The sequence below is a fragment of the Silurus meridionalis genome, chromosome 25, assembly GCF_014805685.1.
Source record: "Silurus meridionalis isolate SWU-2019-XX chromosome 25, ASM1480568v1, whole genome shotgun sequence".
Lineage (NCBI taxonomy): Eukaryota > Metazoa > Chordata > Actinopteri > Siluriformes > Siluridae > Silurus > Silurus meridionalis.
In genome coordinates, this window is record NC_060908.1 from 8,098,611 (window position 1) to 8,113,149 (window position 14,539).

The 14,539-nt window shown below is 38.1% G+C and overlaps 1 protein-coding gene across 1 annotated transcript; it reads left to right on the top strand.

Annotated features, from left to right (window-relative positions):
* The first annotated feature begins 298 nt into the window (after positions 1-298).
* arcn1a (archain 1a) lies at positions 299-13,873 on the top strand. The gene is made up of 10 exons (XM_046839709.1): positions 299-470; positions 1,840-2,103; positions 2,375-2,554; positions 2,934-3,130; positions 4,889-5,053; positions 9,093-9,258; positions 9,558-9,705; positions 9,817-9,925; positions 10,041-10,245; positions 12,239-13,873. Exons 1-10 carry the CDS (start codon positions 468-470, stop codon positions 12,326-12,328), a joined length of 1,527 nt encoding a protein of 508 aa, XP_046695665.1. The 5' UTR covers positions 299-467; the 3' UTR covers positions 12,329-13,873.
* The last annotated feature ends 666 nt before the right edge of the window (positions 13,874-14,539 follow it).

Genomic DNA, 14,539 nt, shown 5'->3' on the forward strand with positions numbered 1-14,539 from the left:
AAGACATCGGGTCATTCCTGGAGGTAAATTGTATGTTCATTAAGTTATAATTATGTATTTCTATAACTCTCCCGGGCCCAACCTCCTGCTCGGGTGTGTGACTGCTCCTTTATAACTAAGCGACCGACTCGTTGCTGATGCTGAATCTTCCACATATTCAACATTGGTCAAATCCCAAATCTCACATTGGTTTATGTCCCAGCTCACTACACGTGTTGTTAAATAACGCACTGCGTAGTGCACTACAGGTTTAATTTGTCATTATTTGGGATGTAGCCAAAGTCTGATCGGCAACTTCCGGTTGGAGACGTGGCTTAGCGGCGGTTCTGCCATATTGAGCCGCAGACGGGCTGCAACTGCTGCACAGCTGAAAACCTGCTTCATTCCGGTACGACGCTCATTATTTAAAACTGGACAGGACGGACTTGGCGAAAGCGTAACGGCGTAGACGATTAAAGACGCTAAACATGGTGAGTTAGGCGTATTTTGCTGACTAATTATGCACCATGTATATAAATGAGACGTGTTTTGGGGATTCAGCAATACGCGCTATCGATAATGGGTGAAGCTAGCTGGCTAACCGAGCAACTGAATGGCCAGCAAGATGTCAGCAAGAGAAATGACATTAAAATGGCGAAACGTAATCATTTGCGAGTTCTTTCTGTTACCAATTTTCATTGGGGACGTTAATGTAGACTAAACCTGATATGAGTTAGCATCAGGTCCTGACATAAGGCCACAGCTTGTAACCTGCTAGCATAAGGGTGTTTTTTTGCTAGTCGAAGAGTCGTGATTTGATGAATTATTGAATTTTATCTCCCCTTACTAGCATTTATCATTTTGGTCATTCCTTTGTCATTCTAATATGTGCTGGCACATGAAGAAATGAGAAACATGAATAATTCTGTGCTGTTAAAGCAGACGTCAGGTTAAACGTCATAATGATGGGACATATTGACGTCATATTAATGGGATAGTCAATATGCAAACACATATATTGTGTCACAAGACGTCAATAATCGAACAGTTATACCAGAGGTAACTCAGGTAACCTCCACATTAAAGTCAAAATCTCAATCCTCGTAATTAAAGCAGATCTATATGATCATGATCCTGGGTAATATTTTATAAAACTACTGATTTATTGATTGACATTTGCTGTATCACAGGACTCTACATGAATGAATTAACTGTGTACGTAAAGCCTGTGCTTTTTTTTTATTTTATCAGTCATACCAACGTGTTTGATTCAGTGCAACAAAATCCACATATGCACTGATAAACCACAAGGACGTTTTATTTCTCTGTGATTAGCAGAACTGGAAGTCCTGGAATTAATCTGTACGTTTGAAACACACAAACAAACACATACCTTTAACTGCGCTTTAAAACAGCAGTCTTCAAGTCTGTTTGAGGAAGGTGTGGATGTGTGTTTTTTACTTTGGGCTGTTGAGTCAACTGTGATAAATTTGGCAGAGGGTTTGATCTAAATAGAGCTTCAATTTCTGCGAATTGTTTGCGAATCAGCTGTTAAAGTCTGTACACAGGATGTCTAGTTCATTAATCCATTTCAAAGGATGTATGATGTATGTGTTCGCTTGTAAGGGCCACACAGTCAATTTACTGGCTGAAGAATTACTGTGATTTGTTTAAATAAATAAATAACAAAAACCAGAATAAGTAAATAATTATTTGCTTATTAATAATATTCGCTTAGCTAAAATTTCTCAATATACCAAAACCCAATTTGCAGCTGAGATTGGGTTGTTCCACAAACAAAAGATTGCTTACGTACATTATCAGGTCAGTTGCAATGATAGTCCTGATTTGCATTTGCAGGTGCTGTTGGCTGCAGCAGTGTGCACCAAGGCTGGAAAAGCTCTGGTCTCAAGGCAGTTTGTTGAGATGACACGGACACGCGTGGAGGGCCTGCTGGCTGCCTTTCCCAAGCTGATGAACACGGGCAAGCAGCACACATTTGTGGAGACGGAGAGCGTACGCTATGTCTACCAGCCTCTGGAGAAGCTCTATATGGTGCTGGTCACCACCAAGAACAGCAACATCCTAGAGGACCTGGAGACCCTCCGGCTTTTCTCACGAGTGGTATGTTGCTCTCTGAATGGCATAATTGCCACAAAATGCCCAAGCCTAATGTCAGGAAAATGGGTCGGGGTAAAGGGCTAATTTGGATGCCAGAAAAATGCATGCTTGAAGCGAAGAACTCATCCAGACCTACAGTATTATTACAAATGATACAAAGTATTATTGAAATTGTCTGATGGTTTTGGGTCTAGACATTTGAGCCATCTAATTTTTTTTTACAAAGTTAAACATTAATTTATGTTCACTGAAACCGAGTGTCATGGCTGTGCAGATTCCAGAGTACTGTCGCGTGCTGGAGGAAAGCGAGATCTCGGAGCACTGCTTCGACCTCATCTTTGCCTTTGACGAGATTGTCGCCCTTGGTTACAGAGAGAACGTCAACCTGGCACAGATCAGGACCTTCACTGAAATGGACTCGCACGAGGAGAAGGTGTTCCGTGCTGTTCGAGAGGTGAGAGACGGAGATAATGGAGAGGGAGGAATAGCAGCAATGTGTTATATGTGGCAGTAAGTAATCTGCTGATTCTGCATTGCTAAGCTATAAATGAGCTATCAGTCATATCCAAGAAAGCAAATTGGTGCCATCGCTGGATAATGTGCCCTGCGCCATCTGCTTAATTAGCACTTCTTGAAGCGTGAATTGTGCTGCATATTAAAGAAGCTTTCTTCTTTCCATCCTGGATTTCTTTTGATATAGATTTATAAAAGTTAAAAAAAAAAAAAAAAAAACAGGGAGTGAATATTTTTTTGACTTTAATTTATTTACCATTTTAAATAGTGCTACACATTTCAGATCATTTTAATTTATTATTTCCTTTGGATGTTTTCAGACCCAGGAGCGGGAGGCTAAGGCTGAAATGAGGCGAAAAGCAAAGGAGTTGCAGCAGGCACGGCGGGACGCTGAGCGTGGGAAAAAGTCTCCAGGTTTTGGTGGCTTTGGCAGCAGCAGCAGCAGCAGTAGTACAACACTTATCACAGACACACTGGTTGAACCAGAGAAACCCAAACCCACTCCAGCACCCACCAGGTAACACAATTTTGTACAGCTAGGACTTTTCTGACAAAGCAATAAGTCTCAGCAAAAGAAATGCAGACAGAAGAACATTCATATCTATTGATGTTTTTATGATTTTGTAATTTTTTTTATACGCAGAAAGCTTTAATTTAATTTTGTGAAAATATAGAGGAGCAAACCATCACTTAATAGTTGCACATGTTCCTACATACCTACAAGTGGGCCAATAATTATATTTTGAATAGAAATTCAAAATAGTGTGAATGTAAAACTGTGCAATGTTTAAAAAGAAGTAGTCAAATAATTCATTAAATTAAATAAAATATATATAAGCAGTCAAATAATCCATTAAATTGTGGTCTATTGCTTAAATAAGGCAGAGAAAAAACAATTTTTAAGAGTAAGAAGCATATTGGTGGCAATTTATCTAAATTAAAAGGTTCTGAAACAAAAGATTTGTATGGAATTGTTGAACTTCCCATTCCACATTTTGTTCCCATTTGCTGTTATAATATGCTGGCACTCTTCTGGGAACATGTTTTGGAGTTTGCTTGTGGTGCTCCATTCAGCTACAGGGACATTAGTAAAGGTACTGATATATAGTGAGGAGGCCTGGGGTCTAGTTGGCATCCAATTCATCAAAATTCATCATTTAAATGCATTAAATTAACCCCATTTAATTAAAAATTACTAAACACATTTAATGCATTTAATTTCCATATAAAGTGACAGTTTGATACTTTTGTCCATAAAGTGTTTGTCCACTTTAGCATCCTGCAATGTACAGTGCATACTTGATGTTTTAAGATTTTTGAACTTCCCGTTCCACTATTAGTTGTCATTTGCTGTTATAATAACTTCCACACTCCTGGGAAGATGTTCCATTAGATTATGGAGGGTTTTAGTAAAGTCAGGCATGGATGAAGAGGCTTAGGGTGCAGTCAGCATTCCAATTCACCTCAAAGGTGTTCAAAATGGGTTGAGGTCAGTCACCTTCACTCCAACTTGAGCTGTTTTCTATTGTAAAGTTATGTAGTTGCAACAGTCCATTCAACCTCTTGCTCATGTTTCTTTCATTAGCATTTTTTTTTTTAATATATGAAGGTGGCCAATTGAAGTTATACCAACTGTTCTACAGTGTACTCAAACCTGATTGTTTGTTTTCAGTCTGGTTGCTCATGTTGGTGTTATAAATATCATTACCACACTCTTCATTGGATTCTACTGGCTGCACAAACAATGCTGTATCTGATTATGACTATGATTAGAGTTCATCACATATAGAAAGTGACAGTTTGATGTTATTGAATCTGTGAAATTACATTAAAAATGTATAGGAAACGGTGACCTTGTAGCATACAAACTGCAAGATGGACGCATAGTAAATATGTTTTGATTAAAAAGCTGTTTTATGAGACGCATAAACAAAAGGATAAGCACTTCTCTTCATTACCTTTTGAATGAAAGACACAACCGATGGTGACTTGGTCACATAAACTGGACAAATTGGACAAGAACTCATTCTCTGTTCAGACTACATTAATACATTATAGGACACACATCTCAGAGCCTTTTAATGTGAAGATTGGTAAGCAGCAGACTTGACCTGCCATTCTGATGCAACACATTTTTATGTAGAGCTTCAGGTGATCTTGCAGTTTCTTTTATGCCTTTTTCCCCACAGTGGTAGAAATGTCTAGACTTCATGTTTCATGACAATTGAAGCCTTACTGTGCAACTAAATCTTTCACTACCTGTATTCTTCCTCAGGCCTAGCGGTCCCAGCAAAGCCCTCAAACTAGGGGCCAGGGGCAAAGAGGTGGATGACTTTGTGGATAAGCTGAAGTCAGAGGGTGAGAACATTATCCTGGCTGGTACTGGAAAAAAACCCTCTGAGGCCTCTAAATCTCTGCCTGCACCTGCTAACACAGAAAGGTAAGCTCTTGCTGCAGCTTTAGCTCTGCATTCTTTAACATAACAAGACCGTTTGCTTAAAGTGACTTGCATTTTTTTAAACAAGTAGGAATTGTCTGAAAAGTAATTATACCTGAAAGAAATGGTAATTAGCTGCTGGTTTGTAGGGCTGCTGCAAGTGAATATAGTTTTTAAAAACGAGATAAACCTGTTCTTCTCAAGATAATAAGGTATATTCTAGAGGTCACCCCATTGATCATTATTATGAATATTAGGCGCTGCACTTGCATAAGATAACATAACATATAACATAACTCTCCCTTAACAGCAGGGGCAGTAGTCTATATTCGGCATCCAAACAGTGAAAGGGGAAAAGCTAGGACTGTAAATATGTAAAGCAAGCAACGTTTCCACCTGTCGCGATCATTACTAATGGACTTGGCAGCTTTTTAGAATCATGTTTGTTAAGTTGCAAAGACATTTACAAGAATGACAACAAGCGTGTTCTAGTGATTTTTAGTGTGCTCATTCACTAAGCTAATTAGCCAATCAGATTTTTTTTTCGCCGACTCTTAACGTCCACCCCCTTATATATTTTATTGGTTATATATGATGCTACTTTTGGAGAGAGAATGAGGATAACCTTCAGAGAGAAAATGAGAGTAACATTGAGAACTGTATTGTTTGTGAGCCTTTAACCAGCTGTGGTTCAGGCTAAAGGTAGGCACGGGTACAACAACCTGGTAACCAGTGCACTGATTGAAGAGATTTGTGTTGTTCAATAAATGTATAATTTAAGCATTTTTTTTTGTATCACGTCTTATTAATTAAGAATTAGATTTTATGAAATAAATGGGGAAAAATAAAGAAAACGGGCAAAAAAAAAAAAATTGTCTGTTCTGATTTCTAAATATTGGCATCGGCCTGAGAAAAACCCATATTGGTCAGCCTTTAGTATATTGATATGGTTATCTCAATAACTTTTAAAGATATGCATTTATAATATAATATTATAATAACATTTATAAATGGGATCTTTTGTTGTTGTTATAAATAAATTGTGGTTTCTAACAATTGATTTTTTTCCCAGAACAAATTTTAATATTCTTACTTTCTGTGGTGAAAAGCAGAAAAAGCTGTCTAGTAAACATAGAGGGGTGCTCGCATATTCTTGAAAAAATTGTAAAGCACTCGTAAACAATTACTTTTATCATCCAGAAACTGCCTACACACACTGGTCATGAGGCTGGGCATTGTCATGTACCAGGAGGAACCCAGGGCCCACTGTGCCAGCATAAGGGCAGAAAATGGCCCTGAGTATTTTATACCATTAGCTAACAGCAGTAAAGGGTACTGTTGGTTAGCACACAGAGGGCTGTGCAACCCTCCTTAGATATTCCTCTAAAGGCCACTGCAAAACTGGTTATTCTGGAAGATGTTTGCAGGCAGCATAATGTACCCCACGGCATCTGCAGACATTTTCTTTATGCCACGTTTGTTTAGTGTGAACTTGCTCTCATCTGTGAAGAGAATGGAATGCCAGTGGCAGACCTGCCAATTCTGATGTTTTATGCCACAATTTGACAAAACAAATAGAAACCATGGAGTCATGTTTATTAATAAAGTAAACTTAATCAATACGTTTACTTATCCAAGTAGGCACTTTTTGTATTAGCATTATTTCTACAACAAAAATCAAATAATTTGGAATAGATTTTTTTAGGTTCTTCCAAACACTGTTGCAGTTAAAGTTCCAACAAATCTGTTGTTTGCGTTCACCCTTCTGTTCAGATAATCAAAAACCAACTTGATTGGGGTTTAAGTCTAGAGATTTCATTCTGGAAATTCTGTTATTTGTAGCCCTTCCATTTTGTTTTCTTCTGACACAGGAGGTTTGTTTTTTGTTATCTTGCTTTAAAATTTTAAACTCCTGACCACCCTAGTATATACAAACCCGATTCCAAAAAAGTTGGGACACTGTACAAATTGTGAATTAAAACAGAATGCAATGATGTGGACGTTTCAAATGTTAATATTTTATTCAGAATACAACATAGATGACATAGCAAATGTTTAAACTGAGAAAATGTACCATTTTAAGGGGAAAATAAGTTGATTTTAAATTTTATGGCATCAACACATCACAAAAAAGTTGGGACAAGGCCATGTTTACCACTGTGTGGCACTCCTTGGGACTGAGGAGACAAGTTGCTCAAGTTTAGGAATAGGAATGTTGTCCCATTCTTGTCTAATACAGGCTTCTAGTTGCTCAACTGTCTTAGGTCTTCTTTGTCACATGATTCACCAAGTGTTTTCTATGGGTGAAAGATCTGGAACTGCAGGCTGACCATTTCAGTACACGGATCCTTCTTCTACCCAGCCATGATGTTGTAATTGATGCAGTATGTGGTCTGGCATTGTCATGTTGGAAAATGCAAGGTCTTCCCTGAAAGAGACGACGTCTGGATGGGAGCATTTGTTGTTCTAGAACTTGGATATACCTTTCAGCATTGATGGTGCATTTCCAGATCTGTAAGCTGCCCATGCCACACGCACTCATGCAACCCCATACCATCAGAGATGCAGACTTCTGAACTGAGCGCTGATGATAACTTGGGTAGTCCTTATCCTCTTTAGTCCGGCATCCCAGTTTTCCAAAAAGAACTTAAAATTTTGATTCGTCTGACCACAGAACAGTTTTTCCACTTTGCCACAGTCCATTTTAAATGAGCCTTGGCCCAGAGAAAACACCTGCGCTTCTGGATCATGTTTAGATATGGCTTCTTTTTTGACCTATAGAGTTTTAGCCAGCAACGGTGAATGGCACGGTGGATTGTGTTCACCGACAATGTTTTCTGGAAGTATTCCTGAGCCCATGTTGTGATTTTCATTACAGTAGCATTCCTGTATGTGATGCAGTGCCGTCTAAGGGCTTGAAGATCACTGGCATCCAGTATGGTTTTCCGGCCTTGATCCTTACGCACAGAGATTGTTCCAGATTCTCTGAATCTTTGGATGATATTATGCACTGTAGATGATGATAACTTCAAACTCTTTGCAATTTTTCTCTGAGAAACTCCTTTCTTTTATTGCGCCACTTTTTTTCAACGCAGCATTGGGGGAATTGGTGATCATCTGCCGATCTTGACTTCTAAAAGACACTGCCACTCTGAGAGGCTCTTTTTATAGCCAATCATGTTGCCAATTGACATAAGTTACAAATTGGTCCTCCAGCTGTTCCTTATATGTACATTTAACTTCTCTGGCTACCTGTCCCAACTTTTTTGGAATGTGTAGCTCTCAATAAGCCAATATTTGGCATGACATTTCATAATGTCTCACTTTCAACATTTGATATGAGATTGAGATTTGTAAATTATTGCATTCCTTTTTTTATTCACAATTTGTACAGTGTCCCAACTTTTTGAATTGGGTTTGTACCAAAGGATACTGCATGGTGCTTTAATATACTGTAGTTGTAGTATTATTTGAGGGTGCTGAGGTCGCCAAAGAGTCCCAGACCATCACGCTTCATCCTTCATTTTTGACAGTTGGTGTCTCGTCTTTCGCCGCCTTTACAGCGTACAAAAACCTGGTCAGAAACATGCCCACCAGTAGAAGCCTGCTGTAGGTTATTTTCTAAGGCTTTTCCTGCTCTTCCTCTCATAAAGAGCAGATATCAGTTCTGGTGTTGGTTTGTTGCCCTTTTATTCCTCATGACTACCATGACTACCTGTGCAAGTTGAGTGACAACCAACACAAATCCATCAGCAAGGATAAGGCGGGAGGATTGTCTAAGGCCACCACTGTAAAATCATTCCTTTTTTGGGTGTTGTCTTGCTGTTGCCTGTACAGTGCACTTCCATTTGCAAAAAAGAAGAGGAAACTGATTCACAATTACTTATGGTTTCCTAATTAGACAGATTTATATGCCTGAATTTTATTTGACTTTGTATTGTACTATGAGGATTGTGTTCCCTAATCTTTTTGGAGCTGTTTTTTTTTTTTTAAATTGGCTATGAAGTAAGAGTCTGAGTGTTGTGCCCTCTGCTGGTTGCAGTGTGCATCTTCGGATAGAGGAAAAGATTTCGCTGACGTGTGGTCGTGACGGAGGGCTACAAAACATGGAGATACTGGGCATGATCACTCTCCGGGTCTCTGACGAGAAGAGCGGGCGTATCAGATTGCTTATCAATAACAATGATAAGAGAGGGATACAGTTACAGGTAGGCCTCTGAAACATCTGTATTTATTAAATGTTCTTACCATGAAGATATTTCTCACATTCACAGCATATACTGAGAATCCTATTGACATCCACCATTCATTAGTAAAGTCATTGAAGTTGCATGAATGGACGTATTAATACAAATGTTGAACGTATTTAGATATAACTGCATACCTGAAATCTACAAAGTGAACAGTCATTAAATATAAGTGGGTGCAGTGTGGGTGCTGTGTGTGTGTGTGTATATATAATGTGCCTGCTTTGCCAGTGAAGTAAAACATGATTCCACTTCAATAGACACACCCGAATGTGGATAAGAAACTGTTTACCGCAGAGTCAGTAATTGGTCTGAAGAACCCAGAGAAGTCGTTCCCTCTAAACAACGACGTGGGAGTGCTGAAGTGGAGACTTCAGACCACAGATGAGACCCTTATCCCACTAACAAGTCAGTGCTCTCTTACTGTTTCATTAAAACAACAGTTCTGTTCTATATTTATTGTGTTTGACTGTAGAATAAGAGTAAGTAGATTGTAAGTAAATTTTTCTTCTCCATCAGTAAACTGCTGGCCATCAGAAAGTGGATCTAACTGTGATGTTAACATTGAGTATGAACTGCAGGAAGAATCGCTGGAGCTTAATGATGTTGTCATTTCAATCCCGATTCCGTAAGGCTGTCTAATAAAATTACATCTGTCAAGCATTCTCTTTCTGATAAACTAATGGATTATTGACTGTGTCCTGCCACCTTCCATAATTTATCTGTGTTTGCAAATGCTACAGATCGGGCGTGGGAGCACCGGTGATTGGTGACTTGGACGGAGAGTATCGGCATGACAGCAGAAGGAATGTTCTGGAGTGGTGTCTGCCTGTGGTGGACATAAAGAACAAGACCGGCAGCTTGGAGTTCAGCATAGCCGGCCAGCCAAATGACTTCTTTCCTGTTAATGTATCTTTCATCTCTAAAGGGAACTACTGTGACATTCAGGTACAAAATAATGAAAACATGGTTTACAGTAAATTAATTGACTTCAGGAGGCGCAAATTTAATATCACAAGGATTACGTATTTAAACATATATATAACGTACCTGTGTTGTTCAAGTATTTAAATTTGACATTTTTAGAAGCTTCCTATTAACTAACTTCTCCTAATGCACCCTTTTGGGTTTAAACCCCTCTAGGTTACACACACACACTACATGGGGTACAGTAGAATGCCATTGAGAAATTTATGCAATGCATAGATGCTCAGTTGAGACCAAACATTTCAATATAATAGTTGCCTGCTGTAAAATATATACTTGCAAATAATACTGCTTTAATGTTCTTTTTTTTATATAAAATTAACTGATTATTTTGGACAAAGTATTGGGAAATGTGTTTCTGTCAGCTTATATTAGGCAAAGTGTTCTGACAAGTAGATTGATTTCGAAATTAATGATTTGAGAAGTGAATGGCACAGTAGGTGATGTTTCTGCTGCTCAGCTCCCTAAATTGCACCTGTGTGAATGAGTACACAAATACATGTGTACGTGGTTCCAGGGGGTATTTCAGCCATTGTGTTCCCCGGAGAGGCATCAGGATACAAGTGAAAGGAATGCATGCATGAGTTGAAAGAAATCTATCCCTAACTACAATTAATTATTACATACTACTAAAAGTATGTGAACAGTAGTTATAGAAAAGTGTCTAGATGTAGACTGGAGCTTAATTAATTTCCTTTTTTTCTTTTACATAATAAAGAATAATTGCACGTTGATCCACTGCTACTTCCCACTTTTTTACATCTGGCTGCACCATTAAGCAGAGCGAAAACATTTTGCATTCTAGTGTAATGATTTAGATTAAAATGAGCTTTACTATTCTTTCATTTTATTGCTTCCTATGACATGGTGAGGTTTAATTAATCAAATCTGGAGGTCTTTGTCAGTGTGCCCATGTGTAAGTAATGATTTAATAATCTCAATTATGATGTGCTTATTTTAATCAAAGAAAGAGTAAGGTAGAATTTCTTGCCATTACCAACATATATACAGTAAAGGGATAAAGAAATTCACTCAGAAAACAAGAAAGAAACCATTTTAACATTTGTGTATAAAATGAAAGGTAAGTAGATGTAAACGGATGTCTAATTCTTACCCACCTTTCTTTCCTAAGTAAACATGATCTCACCTTTATTTCATAAAGTCCTGTACAACTTTAATCAGTCAGATGTAAAGAGCAAAAAAATAAAGACAGTATCTCACAAAAGTGAGTGTATTGGGGAGCTGCAGTTCATTGAGGGAAATCTGTATTCCAACATGTACTGTGACATTCTGAAGCAGAACGTGATGCCCTTCCTTCAGAAACTGGGCCAAACGTCAGTTTTCCAACATGAAAACGGCCTCAAAAACACCGGCAAGAACTGCCTTGCTGAGGAAGCGAATAGTGAAGTTGATGGAGTGGCCAAGTACATCTCCATAACCCTATTGAGCACCTTTTGAAGTATCCTCAAGTGGAAGGTGGAGAAGCGCCAGGTGTCTAACATCCAGCTGCGCCGTGATGTTATAATGGAGTGGAAGAGGATCCCAGCAACAACCTGTGCAGCTCTGGTGAATTCCATGCCCAGGATTAAAGCAGTGCTAAATATCAATGGTGCTCACACAAAATATTTTTACTTAGGACACAGTTTTCACATGTTAATTTAGGGTGTACTCACTTTTGTTGCCAGCCTTTTTTTTTTTTTTTTTTCTTCTTCACTATAATGGCAAGCTGCATTTTGACTACTCTAAAATAGATCCAAGTTTCATTTCTATTGTATTGTCCTTTGAGAAGATCTACTAAAATGGTTGCTGGTTGAAAGATGCACAGATTTCTTACTATGCTATGTTTTTCATCTATTGAGCATGTGAGTTCTGTATTAAGGCACTGCTTTTCTGTCCTTCATCCTCCAGATAATTACTGACATATTACCTGTTTTTCCCCTTGCTCCTCTCACAGGCCGCTAAAGTGTATCAGGTGGACGGGAACAGTCCGGTGCGGTTCTCCACAGAAACGTCTTTCGTGGTCGACAAGTATGAAATTCTCTAGAGAACTCAACAAAAACTCTGAGACCAGCTTCGAAGAATTTCACACCCGTGGACTGACAGTAATATAAACACAGTACAAGTTAGGGAGAGAAAGATATAGCATGAAAACAAATCATCTTTTTGCCTTTACAGGACTTGAACCTTGCCCTTTCCAAAACGCAGAGAAACTTTTCCCAGTGGCTGGCAGTGTTTGCTTTATTTGTATCTTTGTACAAAAGTAAATAGTTCTATGAAGCGATTTGGTTTGAGATCACGACCAAGAATGACGCAGCCAAACCAATCAGTTTAAAACCACATGGAGCTAAAAGCTGAATAATTTATACAAATCCACCAAGTTGTTTCTCGATTGTACAGATTATCGAGTTTTATTGAAGGTTTATCTCATTTAGCATTAAGAGAAATTAGCCAGTGTCATGTTTTCTACTTGCTTCCATTTTTTGTCCTGAGGATTCTGCTCTGTCTGAAATCTCTTCACTGTTGTCTTTTTCCTGTCGTCAGCGCATTGAGCCACCATTGTCCTATCTACTCCTTTCCTGCATTGGCAGGACCGTGTACTCTAAGATGGACCTCATTTATGTGTCTATGTATGTGATATTTTCTTATGCCCCTTCCCCCATGTATATTTCTTTGTGCTGGATTTTTTGATCTTTCTCATCTGCTATGAAGTGTCCTGCTGCACAAGTCTAAACTTGTATCTGGTTCATCTGCATTATCGCCTTTTGCTTATTTTATTTTTTATTTTGTCCTGCAATCTGTAAGCCAGTGGCATGTTGGATGGCACTGAAATCTGTTTTCAGGGTCAGTTCTGTAATACTTTAGTAAACCTGCTTTTATGGTCATTATGAGTGAGGCAGTAATGCCATGATTTATTTGCATCATTTTCTGCACTAGTGTTAGACATTAGTTGTGGAGTTTGGAAGCCATCAGAGGCCATGTTTGTTTATACTATAGAAAAAAGAGGGCCTGTAGTCTTGGTGACAGTTTCAGTCCACTGTTATGTACTGTTAGAATTGTTTGCATTAAATGTCCTTAAAGGACCGACAAACTACCTTAAATTGTCCTTGTTGAGTCAGTTTTCACCTCAACAGCGTGTTAGACTTTAATTTTTTTTTTTTTTCTACCGTTAGAAGTTTGTGAGAACTACTTTGGCCATGTGTTAAAATGACCTCTGACCAGTTATGGAGTTCTGTCACCTGATCACATTATTTGTTGAAGAAGCCAAATTTGAACTCCACGTACGTCTTTACAAATGTATTTCAGTCCTGGCTAAACTTTTTCCCCATTATGCACTAGGGTTTTGCATCAGTCATGACACTTGAAGCTCTCTGTATTCATGCCTTGACTCTCTCGATTACTCCAATGGGAGAAAAATGAAAGCTGTTCAAGTTTGTTTTGTTGTTTTGTCTGTTTTGTTAATCATGTTGCAGGTGGGAAGTGGAAAAAAATCTATTTGAATTTTTTTTGTAACTGTAAAATAATGAATAGGGTAATGAGTAACATTCCAGTGTAAACTTATTAAAGAAATTATTAAAGTGTATAAAAAGGACCTGATTGAAAAGCCTCTTTATTATATTGTCTACTTTTAATATTTATAGCCAGTGTTTTTGTTTTAATACTGGTGATAATCACGGGCAAGATATTTCCAATAGTGAGAGTCTAAAAGATGTTTCTTGTTATTTTATTGATGAGCCTCAACAAGTGCAACAATTGAGTTCAGAATAATTCTGTACTGTTTCGAAAGGCATCCTGAAAACAGACTGATCACTTGAGCTTTATTGTCCATGTATATGTAAGGAAAGAAACAAGACTGTGCTGTTGTAGGAAAAAAAATCACCAACATGGTGACCTCAAAACTTATTCTTCCTCTAGAACCACAGCAAATTACCAACAATACCTATTCAATTTCATAATGAGTGTTTACAGGTACATTTAATGATGTGGAATGTTGTAAAAAAAGTTCCTGTCATCACATTTGCATCATAAACAGCATAGTTTCCTCAACAACTTCACCCCCTCCCTCTCTTTTTTAAGTTTAAATACAGCTTTTGGGGCTACAAACAAACGAACCATCCTATAAAAAAAAAAAAAAAACAATAGAAAAAAAAAGTCTGTCCTAAAGACTTAAAAAATAAATTTTTCTAAAACTGCGACACTGGAAACTCCTTACAGAAATCCACACCTTTTTAACAATCATAGATGTTAAATAGCCTGT